Genomic DNA, 25,974 nt, shown 5'->3' with positions numbered 1-25,974 from the left:
CTAGATTCAGGTCCGCACAGGTAATGGTGACTCCATCATGTCTATCTAAGGGCTGGAGTGGGATAGAGGGACACTAGTGGCAGAACGGTACATATAATTTCATAAGTCTTTTCCATTTAAATCAATTTGCTATAATTACCTCTTGCTTCAAACTCATATGGATATAACAATTCCTCTTCAATCCTCTTTAGACCTTGAGGCCATAAGCAGAACTTAGTAGCAATTGCAGAGCTTTTCATTTTCAGGCTGAGGAGGCGACACATTCTCCATTCTGCTCATGTACCTAAGATAGATTCGTTAGCTGGCAACACAGGTGTCCCCATTTTCATGTACCCATTAAAGTTATAATTGCCCCATCTAATGAAAATACATTTTATAGATAAGTTTTACTGGTAACTTGATGTGCAACAGAGGATTAAGCTACATGCTTAGCCATCATAATCTAGGCACATAGTGCAGATGACAGATTTTTGCATGGCTTTTTGAAGAGCTATTTAAGTCTTTCTCCTGCTGGGCCCTTTCTCCCGCGAGCCCGGGGATATCATATTCCTCTCACCATCCCTACATCAGAAAGCAGAAGCACAAGCTATGGTGATGTGGAAAACACTTGTGTTGTTCGCAGAGTCATCAAACCGCAGAGGTTTCAGCGTGTGTTAGTGCAGCTTTCCTGCTGCTGGACTCACAGACGGCAGAAGCTGGCGCAGTGAGCGAAAGATTCTAATGAGAAGTGATGTTCTGACAGCTGGGCGGCTGTCTGATGGCTGGTTCTAAATCCAGCCGAATGTGGGGCGCGAGCTGGCCCGGAACACGCAGGCCAGGAAGTCGATGCGACGCGATTGGCATGAATATTCTAAATTATTGACGCCTCGCAGAAACAGCAGAAAAATGCAAAGTGGACAGTACAGGCTCTTGATTAAAAACTAGGAGCAAACCAAGGACAGAATGAATCACTTCTTTCTCCGCAGCAAAGGACACCAAAGGCAATGCGATACTGCCTTTATTAAAAGGTGTGTGTTTCAGTGCTGGGAGTTTACCAGTCCCTGGTTATTACGTAGACAGCGTGGCTGGGGATGTTTTTTTTCGCATTGCAGCACCCCCATCCCCCCACTTTGGGAGGCTTTCCTCCCTTCACAAGAGGTGGGATACGTTAAACAGAGAGTGGTTGAGGAGGCGTTTGGCCCCGGGTCCTGGCTATAAATACTGCCCTGCTTCCTGCCACGGGGAGGTCGGGGCTGGAGGCTGCAGAGGGCAGGAACCCTGCCGGGCCGGATAGGCAGAGGCATCGCTCTTGCGCCAGGTTCGCTGCCAGGCTCCGCAGTTTGGGCCAGGATCGAACCCTGACCGACACCGTGGGCCATCTGGAGCGCATGAGCCCAGCCCATACGGCCCTGCCCCCGGGACCCGCTTCCTCTCCCGACAGGAAGTACCAGCGTGCGTGAGCAGAGGGGAGACAAGAGCAGGCGGAGCAAAGACCCTGGAGGTTGTCACTCCTATTTTCCGACAGAAAATAAAATAATGAACTGTTCAGTGGCAGGCTGCGTGGAAAGCTCCCGTCCCCCTTTTAAGATATTAGGAGAAAGCAATGTCGCGCGCAGATGAAAAGCACAGCATTTAGATGAATAAATAAAAATGCAGATAAACAAACAGGGATAGACAGATAAAAGGCTCTTGCAGTCTCAGACCCGGGAGCAGCTGGGAGCTGCCGTTAATGGGGGCTTTATTTATTTTCTCTTGGTTTCCTCATGAGATTCCCTCACAATTTATTTCAATTTGAGAGGCCCCCTCTGTACAGAGAGACACTAACGGACGAGTGTGGAAGGATGGAGTAGATGTGGAAATGAGTTGAGGTTTGCCCCACTAAAGGTGCTGCGTCCATAGTAGTCATCATAATTACCCGCCTAAAAGGGCAGCTAATTGTGCCCTCAGTGACAGGGAAAACACAAGGAAGGGGAACTCCTCATAGCGAGAGGAATCTCTGCATCAAAGCATTGCCAATCACTGCGGCTCTCACTGCAGGCGAGTGCTGGGAAGAGGCGGCCACTTCGGCACTGTTTAACAAAGGAGATTTACTTCTCCCATCTGTTCGATTAGCTTTCAAAGAGGATGGGCAAACCTCACAATAACTCTGACCACTCAATCCTCACTGAGCTCACAGAAATGCAACCCGGAGCCTCCTCTGTCAGTGTGCTTTGTTTTATTTTCCGATACCCTCACAAAGCGCGGCCCACTCCCTCGTGGCCGTAAATTCAGAAGGAGCAAATTGGACATGACTGCGCTTAAGTTCAGCCTTCATAAATTTGTTGCTCTAAAGCAGGCTATTGATTTTCTAGAGAGTGGGCACCTCTGTTGTTCTGCCTAAGAGTGGGGGTGTGAGTCTCTTCAAGGGCTCTCTTCCTTTTCCCAAATGGTTGTCTCTCCCCGGGCTCAAGTGGTCTCTGACTGACCCCTACCGATCTACCTGATTCAGGTTTTTCAAGAACTGTATTCCGTAAGAAAGTACAACACAAAGTTCCATCTCCCCACATTGTGATATCGTCTTTTTTTCTACTATCCTGCAAATTCCCTGCTTTGAAGTGCAGCTGCTGAAAAAAAGGAAGCTTTCCAACAATGAGAGGGGCTCTGGGATGAGCAGTCACGGAAAGTTCATTGTTAGATACAGCCAGTCTTTTCTATTTTTTTTTCCCTTCTCACCTTCCTTCAGAGATCCTCTGATGAAAAAGCATGCTGTTTCCAACCAAAACCCTGGAGATCATCAGATGCAACCAGTGGGCTTTGGAGACGGTGTGTGTGTGTGTGTGTGGGGGGGGGGGGCAATTTGGGAGAAGTTTTCTCTCATGGTGGGGGGTGTACGCAGACCCAGCCCGGAGAAAAAATGCCTGGCGCATGGCTTATGCTGCATTGAGAAGCTTTACTCGCAGAATTGCCAATGACCTTGAGAGTGTTTGGCACGGGCTGCTCCTGTAAATTATTCACACAGAATACAGAAAATGGCTTCTTGTGAGCTCCGAGCCAGCAGGGTGGAAACCCTACGCAGGAAACCATCCTGCTTTTCATGTATATATGCAGAAGGGTTTATGTAAAAAGGGGAGAAAAAACATTGCTGTCTCCCGAAATTAAAAGTGAGCAGCATCGCATGTTGAAAGTCACATTTTGAATTTTATGATTCCTGTTACGAAGAAATAAGGCCTTCTCACACCGGAAGAGACCATGCAGTTGTGCACTGTGGGTATTATAACAGCCCTAACTGTGTAGTTTTTCCCCATTGTAACACTGTGTGCTGCCCTGGGCTATTATCGCTGTTGCTTAGGTTTTGTGACATTATCTTGTGACCACCTGTCACCTCATCCATTTTGGGTGAATGGAGTAACCCTGGGGTGTCACAGTATGAGTTCTTAAACAATACCAAAAGTGTTAATGGTGCTTTCACAGACTGACCTTTTCAATTGCATTACTTTACAAACATTTTTTTGAAAACAGGTCAGTGAAGAAGTTGTGTTTTTACATAATGTGGTCCATAAATTTTATAAAACCTAATAACAAATACACATTTAAATGAACATTAATCTCAGCCCAAGGCATGCAGTGTATTTCCCACACTTAAATTTCCTGTACAACGTTAGGCAGATAATTTTTAACAAGAGAATGTGATGGGGAGTACAAACAGGGATGGCAAAAACCCAGCCACACTAAGAGGGTTTAAAACTGCACAAAGCAGTATCCACACAACAAACTCCACACAAACACACAAGCACGCACACTGCTCAGCGAGGCCCCCTCTTCCTCACAGCTCTCCACCCCATGCTGTTTTTTGGGGGAGCTGCACCCCAGAAGAGGCTCTCGGACATTGTAAGAGTGCTGACTGCAGCAACACTAAGCAACTCTGATGGGGAGACAGCCGAGTCGTAATTAGAAGTGCCTGGGAGCCTCCCTCACCCCCTGCTCTCCTCCTCCGCCCTCTGGACCTCCCGCCCGGCCAGGCAAATGGGCACATCCATCCATCTCTTCATCCGTCCATTCGGCGCATCCGCATAAGCGCTATCTGTGCACAAGCATTTTCATCTTCTCAGATAAGGCCGCCTGAACTTCAGGGCCTGCAGAGCGGTGTTTTAATGAAGAGTGGGGACAGGCTGGCTGTAGGAGTGGCAGGGCCCTCCTACAGAGATGGAGAAGCTCCAAAAATAAGCCCTGTGCAGAAACGGAAAATGAAAAAATGATGAGGGACAGCGTGTTGATGAAAGATTCCGTTTGGCTTTGCGGGATGCCTCCTTTTGTTTGCACCCCCTGGGCATGGATCTGGGTTGAGGAGATATTTATGCCCGAGGTGCCAGCGTCTGGGGAGGATTTCAAAGATCCCCTCACCGGGACTGTGTGGAGTAAACTGCAAAAATTTGGGCTTTCCCTCCGAGATGATCTGCCCGCCTGGTAACCTTTGCATGCACCGCCATAGCAATGGCCAAATTAATAATTTCTCCACCTGAATGAGATCTCAGACGTCACCAGTTAGTGGGCCTTTATAATACTCCAGCTGCTCTCCTGTTGGTGCAAATACTCTAGCTCACAGATGGACCATTTCCATCCTGGTGACGTATGTGGATATCAATCCTCAATGTCCTTTATTTCTACCTTTGGTGTACCCTCCTGTTCCGGATGTGGTAGAATTGAATAGAGTTCCAAACAGTCGTGAAAAAAAACCTTCTAAAATTAGACCTCATCTGCCAAGTGCGAATGCAGGAATGGACAACAGATGAATTTGCTTCATGTACTAATTGATACAAGAGGGCCAGCAGCTTGACCATATGCCGTATTCTCTCTTTGCTCAATGCAAAAATTCACAGAGGAGCTGGGTGTTACACAGTCACAAAAAGGGTTTGCTTCCAGAGATGACACTGGTGCCCCGCTCCCATGCCACTCTCTCCAGCTCCTGCGGTGAGTATCACCGGGAGCATTAACCGAGGAGCCAGGAACGTTCGCTTGCTTCATAAGTCAGCCACAGCATAGGCTAGTGTCAGGCTAGCCTGAAAGGACTGGTTAATAAACCTGGAGGCTGAGAGTGTGCTGTTATGCATTAAAGCACCCCACCCCCACCACCACACTCAGCCTACTGAGAGAGTGGATGAAAAAAAAGGTTGAAAAAGTGGCCACATTCTTAGAGGAAATTGATACATTTGTAAACATAAAGCACAGGAGAAAATAATCCCAGGAGACTTAATTCATAAGCATATTTACTGGTGTTCAGTGGTGGTGGAACAGATATATTGTGGAACAGATATGTTTTTACCAGGATCTTTATTCTAACCCCTGACTAAACTTTTCCCCTGACTTGTCTTTTGCTGTGGTGTCATAAAGGGTCAGCGATTATGAGCTTTACTTCTTTGCCTGCGGTGACCTTGGAATCCAAGATCTGGGTGATTGACAGGAGAGACACTCTAGTGCTCACAAATACAAATTCTTGGACATTCCAAAACCTCTAGGGACAGCCAGCCAAGCTGCAGTTTGCTCATAATTAGGCACCAAATATCAAGAATACTCCCAACAAAAAATGCCTGATCAGCTACAGTTTACCACATACATACAGCGAATCCTGATATGAAATACCACTAAAAGTAATGTTTCAGATCCAAAGATATTGCTCCAAAGCCTTTAGTGGGGCAAGTATAAGAACAAGGCAGATAAACCAGCATCTCTCTGTCTTCTGCATCTCCATAGACACTTTAGCAGCCAATTGGTAATCACTATTGAGACCGTTGTGTGCGTGTGTGAGTGTTATGGGGCCACAAAACCTAATCAGCAAGCTTGAAAACAGATAAACCAAGGTTATGAACCAAGTAGTGCATGGTGCTGAGGGTTGAATCTGTCTCTTGACCTGCTAAGAAATTGTGAAAGTGTTACTCTCGGAGCCTGTGCCTCTGGAACAGCCTTTTCTGGGAAGTGCTGAAAGTATCTGTGCACTCGCGGTGCAAGAGCCTTGTAGTAAAGCTATTTGCATGTGTGCTAACTCTGTAATAATATTATGCTAATTAATGGAGCTCAGTGAGAACACACTGTCTTCTCAAGGACAGATACCTCCTGTGCTGTTCAGCTGAAATTCCCACAGTGTTTTTCAGCTTTCCAACACACAGATCCAGAAACTCCGTTCTCAACAGATGCCAGGTGCTTTATTGTGTCTGTGGATTTAAATGGACATTTATGAAAGGGGGTTGATTCTGTTGAAGGGGAAAAATAAAATGCTGACTTCACTTTATATTCATTCGAGGAGAAAAAAAAAACTGATTATAAAATCAGCAAAAGAATTCGTGCTACAAAGACAACAATGATTGATTTATCATTCCACACATATTTTACTTCCCTTTGTATCTTCAAAGGCACATGAATAATTAAAGGAACAATCTGTTTATATATGAAACTCTTCAATATCAATTCTCACCCTGGGGCAATTCGGATGAGGCTCAAATTTTGCCACCCCACTCACATAGGCAACAGTTAATTGCCATCAGATTCATGTGAGTGCCTAGTAGTTAACAAAACCCTTGTTTCTGAGGCCATCTCTCAGATGTGCAGATTTGACAGCGTGAGGCTTTTAGAAATGCACTGACACAGGTCTCCAGGGAACTGTTCTGAATGCACCCCCCTTTCCCCCTTTATCCCTTTATTTTACTCCCAGTACTTGCTTTCTGAGTTATACTGGAGATGCAGCCTTTACTGGTATATCAGCAATTTCTGTTCAAAAAAGTAAATCATTGCAAGGAAAGGAAACCTGTCTTTTAAAGTAGATTCAAATGACGTTGTTGAAGAGATGGGAATGGGAGTATTCATTGAGAGAGAACTGCATCATGCTTATCTTGTAGAAATGTGTGTACAGACTTGAGAAAAACTCAATTGTAATGTTCATTGGATCCCTTGAAGAAACCTTCTCAACCAACAACACTGTTATTTCTTAAGAAAATATTGCGAAACACACTCTGGATTCCTCTGTAGAGAATATTTTGCTCGGTCAGACTACGCTTATAAAGGGCATCTGATAAATCAAAAACAAGCACTTTCCAGCATTACATGTTTGACAGCAGTCACATGCCACCATATATAATGCAAAACTTGTACAAAATCAAAATCATTCCGGCAGTGATTTAATGTCTCGTAGAGACACATCAGTAACGTCACTGCTCAAGACTGTGTTCCCCTCGACTCTGCCCTTGACAAGATGGAGGACGGAAAAAATAACTCAAATAATTCAAAACATGCTGGCAGTTACCAAAGTCACACTACAACAACAGTGGAGTGGAAAACCCATGAACAAAAGAAACACCTCTGTAATCCTTCAAATGGTGCCGCAGGCTGAACTGACAAGGCCTTGAGTCTGAGGGGATAACTCACAGCCAGCCCTTCACTGTCAGCCTCAGGTGTGATGAACTGCTCCCTGAGCAAAAGTATGGCACCCCCCAACCCCCTTGCCCTCCCCTCCCACCCCCGATGTGAGTTCTGTGGTGACTGCTGCCCCCCTGGGGCTCCCACTGTACACGGCACACAGACGAACCACGAGAGTCGAAAGCTTTCAACACCCAACTTCACACCACTGGCGCATACAACAGGGCTGCGTGCATCAAAAAAACCTGCAAAAATGCAGCAAAAAACTAAGAGCATCCATGTTTGGAAGGCACTGGGAGCCAAGTTTGAGCAAAGTTAAACATTTTATATTTCATCACCCAAGCCTAAATTTGGATTACAGTATATGATCACCTGTGATTCTATCCATAAATTAGATGATAATGGGATAAAAAAATCACACCAGAACCTGTCACGCCCTCAACAAACAAAATCACTCTTCTGAGCATTACCGGTGTGTCGACTCTATAATGAAGAGTGAGCTGAAAACCAATTGCCCCACCTCCCGCCGCCACTAACCTTAGCAAACTCTCAGAGATCTTGGAGGAAATTAAATTGGGAGGGGTTAATGCTCTGAAATGACCCTGCATCATGGATTAAGGGAGACAAATGTGGAACTCTTTCCCATCCACATTTGTCTCAGACAGCTCTCAATCTACAGCTAATCCACTTAGTTCTTCAGCCAGGGCTTACGGCCTGCATTTTATTTCATTATGGAGGCCTATTTTATGATCTCGGGACCTAGAGACAGATGGGATTGGGGCTGATGGGAGAGAAGTCAGAATACTCCAGTCAATGCTAGTCATGGGATGCTCATTGTGAAGCATTTCTATAAATCACGCTAGCACACGGAGGTTTTCCTCAGTACTTACATAACAAGGCTGTCTGTGTCACACCAGGACCTAGGAAAACCCTTCTCAAAATTAAGCAATGTGGGACGGGCCTCCAGAACTGAGAGCCTAAAATAAAAAGTATGCATTTCCTGGAAACAGTTGAAAAAACTGAGCCTGCAGTGCACTAAAAATAGAAAATGATTTAAATCAATGCAAAGTAACATCATAAAACCTACTATGTCGTACAGAATAACGTGTTGCATTCTCTCTAATTCAGACTGAATACCAAACAGCTACTGTTTGTATTCTAGCTTGATTGCATTATAACTGCTGATTAGTGTAAAAAAAACATGCAGCCATTGCTCTGAGGTGTTTGCAGTTTTCCTGTTCCTGACAATTAATTCAAAAAGTCATTTCATCATGTCTCTTAGACCTGCTTTTCAGGCAGGGGGAAAAAGCTTATATCAAACCACATCTAAAACCCAAACCTAAACAAGATAAAAAGCTCAAGCTCGCTCTTGAAAATTCATGCATAATCTACTGTCTATACAGACTTCCACAGGTCTGATGGAAAAATCTTGATGGAGTATCAGACTTTCAGAATATCTTCCGCTAACAAGAGCAATGGATCTCTGGTCAAATACAGGGAAGACAAAGAAAGAAAAAAAAGGACAGAGGGGTAGTGACAGCCAGTGATAAGGCCCTGTTACCTGCCACTGAAGACGCTCACATGTTCAGACACTTTGACGCTTCCCTTCTGATTGCATTCATAAAGCCAAGGGGTGGAGGAAAGATGTCTTTGAGGATTTGTCATGGGCCAAGTTCAACAGGGTTCCATCAAAAAGCACTGACAGGAACTTCAGTCCCAGGGTCCCCGAGCTGACAGAAACAACGCTACCGACTGCCACCCACAACCTTATGGTGCCATCTGGATCTGGGTGATGGAAGGGAATCAGAATGCCATGAATTCAGAGACAACTTGAGAAGGAAGAAAAAAAGAGCCGTCCACTTTTCAGTGATGACCTTTGCTGTCTTATGAAAATATTTCTTTCTACATGTACCAGGGACCAGTTCAATTCAAGTTCTGGATTTTGGACTTCTCACTGCCCGTGTCTTATCGCCTGGCACATTCCCAGCCCTCCGCTCTGCCCCACCTGACCTCTATTAGCCTGACGATCTGAAACCCAGTCCACCCAGCGACTTCAGCACATCGACAGGGCTAAATTTACCCATGGCTTCCGCCCTTGTGCTCCTGCGATTACACTTAATGGGCTATCAGGTTCCACGCTTATTGATAAAACAGCATTATTTGTTGAGTCCCTGGCCCCTGACCACCTGTGCCAGCTCTTTAGCGGAGGCCTGTTCTGATGATACAGCATTGGGTCCCTGCTCTTCACCCCCTGTCTGGATGATGTGAGATGATGGAGAGGTAGCCCTATCACAGGAAGGTAAGTTGGTGCTGAGAGGTGGGTTTAGGGAGTTACCATGATAGATGCAGCCCAAAGGCAATATGATTTTGATCAGGCCCTGGGAAGCTTCTTAACGTGAAAGAAGAGATGGTTTCACTGAGGTTCATCATCCCAACAACTTTTCAACTTCGTCTCAAGCTATGTATCAACATCATATCAAGCTATCAGCCCACCACATATCAAGCTATCAATATACCACCTATCAAACTAACATTCCACCTACCAGCCTTTTAATCTACCACCTGTCAATAGATCACTGTACCCCACCCAGCCTCACATCACAACTACTAGACATTCCAGCAGACAAGACATTATATATGCAATAGAATATGAGGTAAGAACAGAGCAGAATGGAATAGAATAAAATAGAATATTTAAATGTAGTAATCAAAATAACACGTGACATGTACAACCATGTAACAACTTCCAATAGGCTATACTTGTAATTAGGGGTTTGCCTAGCTGTGTGATAATGATTCAGACTTTTGGAGTACCTTACAGGTAAAATACACTTGGAATGGAATTGTATTGTATAGACTGAAATATGAAAATACTCATTGTTCAGTTGATTATTAACCTACAGTGACATTCTTCAATATATCATCCATGTTGAATCCAAAAAACAGCATTGGAGTATTAGCTGAGAACCATCAATGCACTGCAGGTACAGTATATAAACAGAAAAATTAAAAGTAAATTTCAGTTTATAAACAGCGAGTGTCATGAGTCTACCTCAAACTTTCATTATTTCTCACACAAGCATTCAACATGCAAAAAGTTTAATTCACACCACAGCTGAGCACATCACTGAAGATAAATTCTGGACTAACAGTCTTCCTGGTTCATAGATGTGGTGCATATGGTAGTATTCCCCCCACACACTTGACAGAGGAAGTCACCACCTGTCCTCTGCCTGGACCTCCAAATGTCCCTTAAAGAAGAGAAGCGCAGGGCTAGGGGAATACTACCGAAAGAGAATAATTACTGTTAAGACAGGCACAGTAAAAAGTATTATTGGAGTAAGATAGAGTAGTAAAGTATTACCATGAGTTTATTATTGTTTGTTTGTTTGTTTCTTCCTTTCTTCCTTAATTCATTCCTTTGTTATTGCTTGTTCATTCAGGCATACATTCTTTCATTCATGTTCCATAAAGTGAAATACATAAAAGAGCAAACAGCAAATAGCCAGTAACCAATTAACAAAAACAATATACAAATCAATTTGGTAAACCAGGAATTTAAAAACCCCTCCAGATTCCCATCAACTGGTTCCATTACATCTCTATCAATTAGGAAGCCCGTGCCCTTGTTTTTATACTTCATTAAGTTCAATTACTGATTATTAAGGCTGCTAAAGATGGGAGGAAATGAGCTGTTGAGGAAGTACTGCCGGCCGTCAATCGCTCAGGCAGATCCTATTACTGCAGTTACGGTGCTCTCTGTTTCCTTTAGAGCTCATTGGACGAGGAGAAGATAACTCCCCGCGTTCATCGCTCAAACCTCAGCGTTGCGTCTCCCACCGCAATGGGGAAAATGAGTCACTCCAGCCTATCCCCTGAAGAGCACTCAGTCAAACATTTCCCTTATACTCCTACAGCAACATGAAAACAGTGATGTGCACTGGACCCCCCCCCCCCCCCAAACCCTTTCCCCCTCGACATCCTGGACTAACTATTGATTATGGGGTTAGGTTATGGGAGGGTATGCATTGAATGGAGGGACTAACCTCATTCATTTTCTTGCAGTTTATATTTTTGCCTGTGTCTTGCTAAATCAAGGAGAAAGCAGGAATTGCTCTGGATTTAGACATCAGCAGAAAATCTGGCTCACTCCTTCATCTAGTTGCATCAGCAAGCACAGGCAAGGCAGTGTTTTACCTCTTCTTCTTCTTCTTCTTCTTCTTTTTGATCGATACTTACAGGACACTTATTGAGAAACAAAAGGCACGGACGCTTCGGCCCGCGGAATGTGCAGAGTCAGCAGGAGCTTAAGGCCTCATCAAATACGCCTCTGCTTCTCCGATGACATCAACTAACACCTTCTTACTGTAAATTCTTGCCTGGCATTTTTTGTGCCCCCCCCCCTCCAACCTCTCTGTGGATGTTAAATACCATTCAAATGTCACCATGCCTTATTGATTGGAATAATAATTCTGAACAGTATCAAAAAAAGGCCTTGTTGATGCTAAACAGTTGTGGGACGGTAGACCCCATCTCTCACTGTCAGAAACATGCCATCTCAGGGCTGCAGCTCTCCTCCGAATATGGTTGTCTTAGACAATCATGGCTGTGCTTATGCCTCATTTATCATAAAGCTTCAGGTCATTAGCAAAATGCGTGCATAGACCTGTATGGCTTTGTGAATGACTCAAATGCATTCCCATCTGGTCAGCCAAGAACTTTGTGAGAACAGGATAAGTAGTCCCAGGACCACTTCTGATGCTGTTGTGTACAATCTAACACAATATGGTTGACTTCTCTAAAGGATTCAAGCTGGAGGCTGATGGTCAACACATACTATACCTCTTGAAAGAGGAGGTAACAAACTAAGTTACCATTAGACTGTGCACTTTCATTGTATATTTCACTATATATTTCATTATATATATATGCTATTTATTACATATATGCGTTAGCCTGTATTGAGAAATCATGATTTGGAAAGGACCATGCTGTTAATGTTTGGCCTACCCCACTGCCCGCTTATATTTAGGAGAGGAGTCTAGTTGGATACTGTCCTGTCAGTCACAAAATGTGAGGGAAGTAAGTTGATGAAAAAATGGAATATTCTGGATATTTTTCATAACATCGGGGTGCTTTTTTGCCATCCAATCACAGGTAAGCATCACTGGCTGAACAATGAACATCTAATTCAAGTCATAAATAATTCAAGTCAAACTGAAATAGGCAAACCTTTCCACACTGAGAGAGAAGGCTCTTATGATACAGATCTGTCTGTTGAGGGGAATGCGCAACTCAAGTTTAGGGAAGAACAACAATTTTCTCTGTGTATGGTTAAGAGAGACAGGGGAAGTGTCTCTCCCTGTTCTGTTGTATCTTACCAAGGCAATCCAAAAATTACACTGTCAGAAGACTAAAAGCACTTTTTGATTTTACGCTTAAAAACCAAGATTACTCTGCTTGTTGGTATTTTGAATTATTTGTGTGTGCTCATATTTATAATCACTGCCATATTTAAATTAAGTTACGTTTAAGATCACTTGCAAATGAGCCACTCTTGAGACTGTTACTCTAACTGCTCCTAAACCAACATTCTCTGTTCAGATGAAATCATCTTTTTGCTGCTATGTGAGGTTCAGTTCATCATTTATTAAGGATGTTAAAACAAAAGAATAGGAGGACTATACAGAGTTAACCACAAAATCTATCAGATCTGAAAACTAGATGTGTTAAATAAAATTTGTTGTTTCCTGCAAAAGTTGAGATTTTCATGGAAGACAAGTAAAACAGAGAAGAGTTGATGTGCTTTGTTTTCTCTCTTTAGTCTTAAATAGCTAGCATGTGTTCTAAATTAATACTTGTGTACAAACACACAAGTAGCAATTACATTAAAAATGTTACAATACTACAGTATTGAGGGATCTTGGTCTTGTACTGCCATTGAAATAATAGTGACTGTTTAATTACTTTCACACCCGTAACTCCTTAAACATCAATGATATAATACATACCAGTTTTCCTTTTTTATAACTGAATAAACATTTTAGGGGAGTAACTCTTGTGCTGTAATGATTGCTTAAAAACATGAAATAATAAAGATCAGAAAAACTGGTGAAGTCTTTGATGGAAATAAACATCAAAAGAGTGACCTGTTTTCTTTGGCCAAATTTTAAACGAGTACAAGCTGGGAAAAACACAACGGCACTTGCAGTGTTCGGGCGGAGACAACTTGCACCTCAGAGCCAGTGTCTTCCCACAAAACCCTCCCCCTCGTTAACCAGCTGGCAAGGAGAGCCTTACCTGGCGCGGACCTCAATGTTGGAGATGGCATAGAAGTACTTCTTGAGGTTCTCCCTCTGGACATAGGTGCCGCCTAGGGCGGGGCGGAGCAGGCGCAGCCTCAGGTTGGTGAAGGTGAAGAAGTCTCGCAGGCCCTTCATGCTCTCCATGCGCGTGTACAGGTTGTCCATGTTGAGCAGGCGGGGCCCAGCGAATATGGCGAAGCGCGCCCGCACCTCAAAGCGCACGCTCTTCTCATTCTTGGAGCCCACCCAGCGTGAGTACTGCTCAGTGCAGATAACCCGCGTGACATTGGTGGCTGACAGGTCCTGCACCCTCTTGGGCGCCATGCCGAAGGCGTCCATGCAATCGTCAGCGTAGAACTGGTAGGGCTGCCACGTGCGGCCATAGTCCAGCGACTTGTCCAGCACCATGATGGTGGGACGGCCATACTCGAAGGTGATGCTGATGTCATCCGTCAGCTCCAGGCTCTTGTTCCAGGCCAGGGAGATGTTGGCCAGCAGGGGTTCCGGGTAGCGGCTCCACGTCACTGTCTGCCAATAGGTGATCAGCCCGCTCCGCTCCGTGTCCTGCATCAGCTGGGGAGGGTGTGCCAGGTCTGGGTTTGAGGCGTCGCACTCGTCGCTGCACAGGTATGGGTTCTCCTGTAGAGGGGGAGCAGGGGGAGAGGGCAAAACAAAAAGTAGGGGCAGGTTAGTAAGGAGCTAAATATGACATGAGTCCAGTCACTTGAAGGAGCCCATAGTCAAACCAACCTTGAGTAACTCTTGAGTCACACAAGAGTATATGCTCATATGAGTCTACACTCATTTATATTTGAGTGTATTACAACACCGTATGACATAGAAATTTCTGAAACAGATTTACTGGTAACTGTTTTATGCTACCAGGTACTACAAAGCCTTGTTTTCATCTAATAACCTAATTATTCATGTCAATACTTTCACTGCAATGCCAAGAGATTCAATTTCCAAGATGTCACCCCAGACACATCTAATACAACCTTAATACTTAAATCTCATAAAATCCGTAATACAAAGCAATGGAGATTTATTTGTCCTGTATATTCTGTCTCAGTTGGTTGTTAAAATCATCACAGACCCTCCTCGCCACTCCCTGTGCCCAGCCCACAACCCTGTGACACACATGTGGGAAAGGATTACCACAGGGATTGCTGGCCGTCATCTCCTGACGTCTAAATCCCCCTGAAAAAAAAGTCACTGCAGTCACCATCCCACAGATGAGGGAGTGGATGCGACCCACACACCCCAGCTTTGCACAATCTCAGTCTGTGTGTGTCAGCAGTGTGAAGGGAAATGTGTGCTGTGTCACATGTGTATGTGTATGTGTGTGTGTGTGTGTGTGTGTGTGTGTGTGAGTGCCTGTATATGTGCATGTATGTGGGGGTGCATGTGTGAGTGAGTGTGTGCATGCACATATGAGTGTGAGTGCCTGTTTGTGTGCATGGATGTGGGGGTGCATGTGTTTGTGAGTGTGTGTGAAAGTGAGTGCCTGTGTATCTGCATATGTGTGTAGGTGAGTTTGTGTACATGGTTGTGTGTGTGTGTGCCTATGTATATACATGTGTAGGGGCATATGTGTTCCCTGAATTCTCTCAAAATCTCTGGGATGAGCATGATCCTGCCAAATGCTGTCATTAACCTGGATCTGTGCTCTGCAGGATGAACTAGAACACCCTGCACCACCCCAATCCACAGGAACATATTTACTGACAGGCTGTGCGAGTGTATTAAGGGCCTTAAAGTCGCGGGGCGGGTCTGAGGAGCCAGATTACACATTACTAAAACATAACCTGCATCTCTGCAGGCATGCCCTCACGCTACCTATAGAACAAACACTCTTCTGCTCTATCATGCTCTGCAGACCTACATTTTATCTTCTTGTTTTATTAGTGATGTGTAAGCAGTGTGAGTTGCATGTTTCAGTTAGATGTTTCATCCTAAATTCAATGTATTTACATTTGTGTCATTACAGACAGCCCGTGTACAAATCCATCCTAATGAGCTTGTGGAAACACGTGACACTTAACATATCATATTTATTTGGCAAAACGACATTTACCACTAATTTATTAGGACAGAATAATCAAAGAGACAGGGAAATTATCACACAGTAGGCTTTTTAAAACCTGCACACATTAACAAAATAGAATTTGTTCATGCTAGCTCAGATACAGGGTTCTGTGTATTATGCCTACAAAGCTGAAAGAGTTAATCCACCCAAAATTCTGGCAGATTGTAAATGAGACCACAAGCATATTCTGCAAAGTCTGCATGAAGCTTCAGCACCAAGCTCCTGTGCCTCTCAGACACACCCACCATGCCCAATTAGCTTTAGCGTTGCGGGCAGCTCCCCTTTATCAGCTCCAGTTTATCTGACTGTTGGAGCATCACCTGTGCTTCCATGAGCGCTGCCAGTCAGGTGCCTCTCATGACCCCCTCCCTAACACCACCTGGAATCTGGAGCAGCGTTTGTGTGGGCTGAGAAGAAGGGCTGTAGGCACGGTGTCCTCCCCCTTGTCCCACATACCTCGCCGAGCTGCCGGCGAGCTGCTGGCCAACTGCTGCGCCAGGTGGCCTCCGACTCTAAGCCCCTCCAGCAATTATCTGTGCTGGAATCCTGTCACAGTTAAAGCACAGCACCGCGATAAGTAGATTCCCTGTTTGCCCACTGCTCAGCAGAGGCAGGGACGCGACACCACAAACAGAGACTGGATCATTTGTGCTCCAGGACACGAAATGCTGCGCTTGTGTCACATTTTTTTTTTTTTGACAACCCCCAGGCCTCGGGCTGAGACAGGGACCCAGAGAGCCAAACCAGCACCAACACTTCTTCCATTTTTTTCAAGATTTGTAATACATGCTAGAAATTCATAAATAGACAAAAAGTACATTTTCCACAAAGAAAGGCATTAAGATTATAAGCAAATAAAATACCAGCAGTACAAGAGAATGATAAAAGAAATACTGGCTCCATACAGCTTGATCAGGGGTGTGAGGGCAATTGCTCTGATGTTTGAATAATTAGATTCGTCATGTGATTTACTGCAATCGGCATGTTTCAGTTAAATGACTGCCATGACATTTTAGCCAGAAGTGCTATGTCTCTTTTTTCTTCATATAGCAAAAATGTGGAAGAGCATATTTCAAGGCAATGTCAGGATGTGGTTTAATGCCCTCTTCCACCAACATAACGGTCCCTTACTGCACAAAACAATAAACACTGCAGTCTATGCTCAACACTTTCATGATTTACAACCCATAACCCCTAGAATATGGGTTAACAGCACACTTTTACAAGCCCCAGTTCCTAGCCTGGCTGCCCTTTCATCAAATTTCCCATTTTTACACTCACTGTATCTGCACATACAGACCATCATCAAGGTTCACAGCAGATACCCACTGACTTACCCTTAATTAAGACAGCCTTCCTTATAACACTATGTGCACTGGTGGGTTTTTGCCTTACCATAACAGGAGTCTACTTGAGACGTGCAAGACGATCAGGGTGACTGAGGTCACCACACTATCATTTCTAATGCTGTTATAATGAAATATCATTACAGAAACCCATATTCATGTTAATTGGAAGACTCAGTGTATATATACGGAAATGGACGACATACCAGATCTTATCTGGTATCTGGTCTAGTCTGGTGGAAAGGAAGAAGACAGGAGGACGGAGAGGGAAGCTGAATTGAGGGTTTAGGGAAGAAGGGACTGAAATTATGTGAACAAGAATATTACTGTGAAGGGGACAGGAGACAGGGCACCAGAGTGGTAGAGTTGATTGACTCTGTCTCCACACTGGAGTGCTCTGAGATGTCTGGAAAAAGACACTGACCTCTGTCTTCTGCCTTCTCATTTCAATGAAATGCTGTAAGTAAAACATCCTACCTTGCTGATGTTGTTCCCATTTGAATGTCATAATGACATTTTGCCAGAACAGTTAATAATAATGTTTATTCAGTAGATATTCATTTTAATGTATGAAGCTTTGCTGTTGTTGAGGGTATAGGGGTACAGATCTTCGGCTTGGAGTCTGAGGAAGGGGTCTCACTTTGCCATGGGTCAAGGGTGTTTGCACCCTGTTTGAAGATGGGGTGAAGGAGGGAGCCCTGAACAGCTGACATGGAAAGGAAATGGTGATTAGGTTTTTACCATTGGAGGATGGGACAGGTTTGTTAACTGTGTAGGAATTTTCTAAAAATTCTCGTCCTGAATCTTTTGGAATTTGGAGCTTTAATAGTAGTTAGCGTGATAAAACAAATAAACAATCATGAATCATAATACAAATGATCAAGAGTTACTCTTATACAGGTTATTCATACAACATTAATACAAACTACATTTGTAGAACCCATCCCAAATGCTCCTCCTGCCTCTCTCTTCCTCTCTTTCCTTGTCTTATTGAAAGGCAGAAAATGATATTCCCCAAATGATGACAACAAGGGGAATTAAGAGGGATTTCGAGAGAATAACACCCATAAACAGATTGGGGGTGCTCTTCAAATGCTCCAAATTGGGAAGTGGGGTATTGTTTCCCCAGCCAGTGAGTTTGCACAGTGGTTCCCTGGGTGAGACCCCCTCTCTGTTCCCCGTGTTCAGTTAATTACACTAAAGGCAGCTCCCCCAGGAGGTCCGTGTGAAACAGCAGGCTGATTACGTTGGGGGAACAAGGACATGCACCGCAGCCGTGAGTTAGCGAGCCGAGGCCAGGCCCTGACACTCCCTCAGAGAGAACAACCTCCTGGACTCCGATATGTAAACACATTATCAAGCCTGCGCCTGCTCGGACATCTTTAAGCACCTCATTACCTCTGTAGCACGCCACAAGGAATGGCAATTCATCTAGTGAGAAATGAACAAATGAAAAGTCGATAAACACCTCACCCATGATGCAATTATAATGCGTGTGGAGGGACCTTGTTAGGTTTAGAGTCTGATTACATCTGACTTGTTTTTACAACTGCTGTTTGGATACTGATATGAGAAGACCAGTGGAATAAAATTGCCACACCAATGTGATCTGTCCAAGACTTTGATGCTGATGTCAAAATCTACAGGAGGTCGTACTATGTCCAGCCTTTCCAGGATCTGAAAAAAAAACTCTAGACACAGGTGAGCAGTTCATCTGGGGTACCCCCAGCTGTGTCAGCTATGTGTGTTGATTTTTGCAGGCTGGTTTGTGGTGTGAGAGTGTTCCAGAGAGTCGGCTCCTCAGTCTCATTTGGGCCCAATTCCTGCAGGGTGATGGTGCCGTGCAGGGATGACACAGAAGATTACAACATGAACATCTTCATTTGAAGGATCCCTGGAGAATGGCGGAGCAGGAAAGAGAAGCAGATGGAGATTATTGCATGTGGGCTAAGCCTAACGGGACGCTGTCTCCCGTGGCGGGGGGGCTGTGGCAGGAAAAGGGGTGGGAAGCAGGCGGCCAGACCGACCGTGGGCTCAATTAAATTTCATTGCATGGGGAGAAGGTTGCCCACAGTGGCAGCAGCAGTGGGCGGGGGGAATCTCTAGGGCACACTGCTTTCGAGACCGCATCGCACTCTGGTATGGATGGCTCATTGGCGAACTTTGAGGAGAGGCAATTTGGGGTGGTCAGATACCACTAAGTAGGGAAACCACATCTTCACACCTTACATGTCACTGTCTCTGCCAAAGATGTAAAGGGGAGAAATAGATAACCCCAGGTGAATTTGTAGCCTTCTGTGTGACTGTCTATGCCGTTGTGGATGAGGGCGTGACGCGCGTCCTTTCATAAGCTCAGCCCAGGTTATCAGCAGTGTATCTGCAGTTGGTACACAGACACCACACCAGCTGCTCCTTCCTTCAGTGTGGCGCTCCTCTGCTGTGCTGTTACTCCTGTGGCTATTTTTAGCTCAGGCTGCCTTTGCTTTCTAAAATGGGCAACTCCACCGTGGAGCAGGAGGACTGCACAATGGAGGGAGAAAACTCCTCACTCCCACCAGCTGATTGGGCAAATGCTTGATCCAGGGCACACGGAAGGCAGTGGCGGCTGCTGGCTGGTGGAGAGATGCGTGCGGTGGTGCAGCACGGCAGGGCAGTCCGGGTTTCATCTTTCTGCTTAGCTAAGCTGTGATATCCCCCTCCCTTCCTCCATCATTAGCCATCTCTCTGTGCTCTCTGTACACTGCCAGAAGCAGCCAACACCACCATCCACGTGGAAAAAAAAGAAAAAACAAGAAAGCATTGCACAAAAATGCCACACGATCTCCCGTGCAGGCTCGGGAGGGACTCTACACTCCTCTAAATCATTGATGAGACGGAAGCCATTTCCCGGGAGAGGGGAGTTACTAAATCGGGAACGGGGAAGAAGCGGGGCCTATCCCAATCTGTTAACTGCTGAATTAAGCTGTAGTCTTTTGGAAAAAAGAGCCCCTGTCAAGGTCAGCCATTGAATGTCTGTCCCCCTCATTTGAACTCACCAGATGGGACTGAAAGATGCACATAAAGAAACTTAATATATCCATATTAACAGGTTAATAAAAGTTAATATTAACCAGAACAGCCATTTAATGAAAGGGACCTCTTTCTGTACAAATGAAACTCAGATGTCTGTGCCAGTGAAAGGTCCTGCACATGAAAGCAGAGGGATTAGTACATTTGGACTGCGGCTGTCCAAATATTTGCTTGATGCTTTGCTGCTCGCCTGCAGCTTAGCTATTTAACCTGCTCTTCCTGCACCCTCCACTTCCAGATATGGCCGGATCACTGAAGGAACAGTCAGCTTTATCGATCCAACTTTGAAAAGTGCTTACACAGAAGGACACGCCATCACCCTCTCCTCCAGAGCATCGTTGGTGTCTTCAGAACTACAGCGAACCTTCGTTAGGAAAGCCATTATCGTACCCATTAATATTTCATAGGCTAGAAATACTTGAGGAACTTTCTTGGCCAGGCTATTAGAGGCCAGATGTCAATATGGCCAAGAATGTATTTCTTTTAGGAGCTGTCAAAGGGCTTTTACAAGCATCAGCATTTTCTCATTTTTTACCTTAAACAAACTAGAAACACAGTGCATTTTGGTAGTCAATTTCCAGTCAGACTTGAAGTCACATTATCCCCTACTCAGAAACATCAAAAGGATGTAGGAAAGGAGGCAAGTCAAACCAGTTCACACAAGCCACTTAGATTTTGTCTGCATTTTAAGTGTGAAATCACTTTTGTGTGTTTTAAATGTTTAATATTAGCAGGAAATTACATACAAACTGATGTTTTGCTACACTATGGTGTACCCTCACCCCTTGCCCCCCCCCCCCCCCCCCAAAAAAAAAAAAAAAACCATTTTTAAATGAATAAGCCTTTGATTTAGGTTGAAGAGGGTCTGTTGCAACACCCACTCTCTCCATCTCAGATTTAATCAAAGTAAGGAAAAGATCTGAAAGTTGGAACAAAATGAAATTAGAAACTGCCTCTATATCTACCAGCACAGATCGCAGGACTTTCCTGTAATTTGAGTATAAAAATTCTAGCATGAATATCTGCTTCACCAAGACATTCACCTGTCTCATTCCCATGGAGGATGGATATTATTTATTGAATGATCATTTCAACATGCCTGCCACAAGTGTGAGTGACATGGAAGACAAGTCCAGAGTGATTATTATGACTGGATTGGTTTTGACATTTCTTGACTTCCAGTTAATTTCTTAAAATTCATTCCATGTGCAAATGCAGTTGAGGATAGACCTCGCAGCTTTGGAATATATAGCAAATTTGCCACATAGTTATCACTGCTACAGGAGCGGGGGCTGCATCTCAAAGGCATTATGATCGTCTCGTCTCATCCCGTTTTCCAGTCCTGCTACCTCGCTGCCCTGCCCATCAAAGCCAACTGCGTTCCAAGAACCGGACATCCTAGGAGACACTCTTATAATCGCTCTGCTGTTAACTGCTATTGTCTATCAATCGTAAATGTCTTAAATTACATTGTATAACGTCTTTAACTCTATCTGCCCAGTGCTGGCCAGAAGCAGATGGGCTCCCCCTCTGAGCCCGGTTCTGCTCAAGGTTTCTTCCTGATAGGGAGTTTTTCCTTGCCACTGTTGCCTTAGGCTTGCTCTCAGGGGGTCTCAGGCCTGGGAACAATGTAAAGCTGCTTTGTGACAACTTGTGTTGCAAAAAGCACTATACAAATAAAAATGAATTGAATTGAATTGAACTGAATGATGGAGATGATCACATGGCAAGCTGTACAACAGGGTGACACAGCTGGGGAACATGAGCAGAATCCAAAGTCTCCTTCTGACGCTCTGTCTAAGGACGTGCTTACACAGGGACAGGGCAGAGAGCCAGGTGTGTTCTCATCCCTTATTGCCCCATTTACAGCCACCCCTCTCAAGGTGGCTCAGAGTCTCTAGCCTGGCAGTCCCCCTTGTCACACGCGGCACACAAGATTCTACTCTGGATGGGTTGAATACCCCCCACTTCTCCAACCAGTTCCATTATTTGACTGAAAACTCCACAGGCAGACAGGAGCTCCCTCTGCCTCGGGCATGCCAGAAATCCTTCATCCGATTATTTCACAATCAACTCTCTGGCCGGGTGCCCACAGCACAGTGACTTGCCGGCCGATTTAGTCAGGGATAACCTTTTCAGCGCCAGTCCTCCCCCAGGCCTGAAACAAGTTGCTGGCAGAGGGGGTGAGCCATACTTCTCAGCATGTTGAGAAATAGGGCTCTTCTCAACACCTGGTCTCCTCTCTATTGCGGGGTACACTGGAACTTCTATGGCCACTGGCCTTCTGTGGTAATAGGGTGACAGAATGGCTCTGTATCAGGGAATCAGCGTGGTTTAAACCATGTTATATTTGGTGAGAACCATTAAAGAGAGGTGTCTGTGACATTTAAAGTCTAAAGTCGTTTGAACAGCTTCAACATGACAAATGCAATATGAAAGTGACCACATTATTATTATTATTTTCTGTTCACAGATGCCCATGTGACATTTTTTTTCCAATGTCCTTAACATGGCAAGATTGTTCAGCACCAACTGTTTTGCTTTCCAAGAAGTCCAACACAGCACCTGCCATCCAGCCTCAACAGCTGTTTTCATTCCATTGATAATGTTGAGTTGTTCCGCTTATGTCATGCTTTTTAGAGCTGCATTTGATGCTTCAGGCTAAATTTCAGTTAAATCAACACTGCGCAAGGCCTTCCACTCAGTCTCTGTTAATCCTCTGAATGACCCTGTATAACCTGTGTGTAATCAAGAATTCCCTCATCATATTTTTTTCTTTTGCCAGAATTTTCAGAATCAGAATTTTCAAATACAAAACAACAAAGCAGTCACATTGTCATTTTGTTATTTAACTGTAATAATTGTAATAATAATAATAATAATATGTGGTCCAATGAAAACTGCAATCTGAAACAACGACACATCGTTAAGCATAAACCACTTACCAGGGTACAGAACCTCTCTGGAGGGTCTCCACAGGTAATGCCCGGCGGGTCCACCCTGATTCGCATGTAGTCCTTCATGGGGGCGGACTTGGGCTGACAGGCGTAATACTCCCATATCGGGCCATCGTCCGTGCTAACCAAGGACTTGCATATGTCGTACTGACCCAGAGTCAAACCAATGCATTGCAAAAACAACGCGACTTGTAGGAGCATGACAGTCGCTGTCGCCACGCGCATGGTCCAAGACCGAGAGTCCGGAGCAGGACGAAGAGTGCCACCGCAAGGTCAGCGCACGTTGAGAAGATCAGCATGGAAACGATTGATAATCATGTTGAAACGTAATATTAATTCATTACGACTGAGCGTCGCAATTGCGCTGTCCTTCTGTATATCAGTAAACAATAAAGTTTCGATGGTGTTAAGAAATTTGTATGTGCCAACGAGTATAACCAGAGAAAGTTCTGAGTTACAAATTATATCACATTCAATACATTGTATATACTTCATTAACAATAAAATATTAATTTAATGTGAATATTTTCTGCGATCTCGGCTGTGCATTGCTAGAAACAAAGATATGTGTTTTGGTTAAAGTTGATTCTGCACTTTGTGACATCTACTGTACCCATAGCTGTGGCAACACTGTGCTAGATGAAACGCACATTCTTACAGAATGCTGGCATAAAAGCTTCAATTGTCCTTTTTCAAGAAGTTGGTAAAGATAGGTGCCCGATGCAGTTCTTCGTGAGACAAACTTTTCCAGGTAGATCCATGGGCAAAAACGTACTTTATGTCATGACATCACCTCCGGAATTTCGTGCAATCTGGTGAGAATGAGGGAAAAAAATTAGTTGTATGAGTAGTTGTATTAGTATTACCTGTATGAAATCATTCCAATCATTCCACTAAAAGCATTACACTAAAATACAGTAGCAAGAATGGCATGCTACTGCACACGCACGCACGCACACACGCGTGTACAAACACACACACGCACTGTCGATGCATACAATGCACTTGTGCTACAGTATTTTTAAAGACCTGGAAACATTCCAGCCTGCAGATAATTCAGTTAGTGACATTTAATGTTACAGTTAAAAGCTAGTCATTAATTCATCTGAATTAAGTCTGACTGTGTGAAAGACACATCTGCGCATAGAGTATGTATCAAAAGTTGTGTGTTCTGAGTGTGTGTGCGTGTAGAGGTGAGAGGTGGAGGGAGGATGGCAGAGCAGAAATTGTTCTCAAAAAACTTTGCAGCACTGGTTACATTTCTTCTCGTTACGCTAACCCATGAGAAAATTTAATATTTATTCTCGATTACGTAAATATCAAAATATTGGTATCGCACAGATAAAGCATGATGTCATTAAATATTAAAAATAATATACACTACTGTATCAATACTCTTCGAATTAGAAAACTGTGGCCGGTCAGGCACATTGGGTGCAAATTATGGAAAATTTCCTGCAAATATTTTAGGAAAATGTAAAATTTCCATCATAGAGAACTGAAAAAGACAAATCCTCTCCAATTGTATCCTCTTCGAAAAATACAGATATTACAATGTATAACATTAAAAGAGTTATAGACCGGCGGAGTTTTGCACATACTTTGTGCTCAACCTCTCGGCATGCCAAACTCCCAGGTGTGTCAAGCACCGTTATAATGACTTTTGAAATTATAACACTTTCTTCGTGAGAAGCAATACGAGAGTTCCGCGTGGGTATCATGGCGCGATGCTAGCGTCTGTGAGTTTATAATCTGTTCACATATACATATGAGAAAAGTTACATTCTTTTCCACTCAGGAACAGAGATAAATGCAAATTAACTTCTATATTCATCTAGAAACTCTCAGAGAGCAAGATAGTTCCCCTGACCCGGTACAAGCCAGCCCGGTTCTCCGTCATTTTAGATAGAGATAAAAGATAAAAGCAACCATTAGACAGATACTCTGACAGCCGAAATACTTACCGATTGTTCGGTCAGGGCGACACGTATTGTATTCCTTCATATGTGCATCCCTTTACAATTTCCCTGCCTTACCGCAACCTCATCGACGCACCCACTCTTGGGTTGAATATTACTCTGTTCCCTTGCACTGGATGCGCTCTCCCTGTTTGTTTTCTCTTCTGCTCGGTACTTTTTAATAACACTGAGGATGGCGGTACGGTACGATAGGACGTTGTCCTAGATCTAGGAATGATAACAAAAAGCAAATTCCAGCGCTGAAGAGTAAAGTAAAGATGCTGACTTTTAACGAGGGCTATCACCAACCCTTCCTCCTCTCCCCTTACTTTATCAGATCGGGTTTGCCCTGTACGCTCAAGGGCAGATAGAAAGAGCTTCATGGAAAATCTCCCTCCTCTCTCCCCCCACTTCTCTCCCTCCCTCCTCCCCCGGCTTCTCTCTCGCTCTCTCTCTCTCTCTCTCTCTCTCTCTCTCTCTCTCTCTCTCTCTCTCTCTCTCTCTCTCTCTCTCTCTCTGTCGCTTACTCGCTCTCTCTTTCCAACTTAATACTGATGGTAAATCCTTTTTGCCATCACTTTCAATCACTATCTGAGCTTTTATCTCTCTGCCTGAACCGGGTTGCGCAACTTCCTCTCGCCAGCTTGAAACTGAACCATCCCACAAGCCGACAGGGATGTACTGCTTAAAGGAGCAGCTCGAGGAGGAACAATTCGAAAGACACGAGGAGGAAGTACTTCTTTCCCTGTATGTGCAAGTGAGCGACTAGGCAGATACGGGATTTTAGCATGAGCGATTTTAATACACCTTTACCAGCATTTTCAACCATACATGTTTTGTTACAAGAAACTTGCTACTTTTGTCACCAATCGCATTTACGTAGGTAAA

General features: G+C 44.3%; 1 protein-coding gene across 2 annotated transcripts in view; it reads right to left on the bottom strand.

The window, feature by feature from the left end:
- LOC118777633 (netrin-G2) overlaps positions 1–25,521 on the bottom strand; it is a 47,356-nt gene extending 21,835 nt beyond the window's left edge. For both annotated transcript variants that reach the window (XM_036528739.1, XM_036528738.1), the window contains exons 1-3: positions 25,093–25,521; positions 23,117–23,940; positions 13,663–14,306 (exon numbers count right to left, since the gene is read on the bottom strand). In XM_036528739.1, the coding sequence (XP_036384632.1) occupies positions 13,663–14,306; positions 23,117–23,353 (881 nt within the window). In that variant the 5' untranslated portion in view covers positions 23,354–23,940; positions 25,093–25,521. The remainder of the gene's footprint in view (positions 1–13,662; positions 14,307–23,116; positions 23,941–25,092) is intronic.
- Positions 25,522–25,974: the final 453 nt, after the last annotated feature.

This window comes from Megalops cyprinoides, chromosome 5, assembly GCF_013368585.1.
Source record: "Megalops cyprinoides isolate fMegCyp1 chromosome 5, fMegCyp1.pri, whole genome shotgun sequence".
Lineage (NCBI taxonomy): Eukaryota > Metazoa > Chordata > Actinopteri > Elopiformes > Megalopidae > Megalops > Megalops cyprinoides.
The sequence above is the reverse complement of the archived record's forward strand: the minus strand, read 5'-3'. Positions and strand labels throughout refer to the sequence as shown.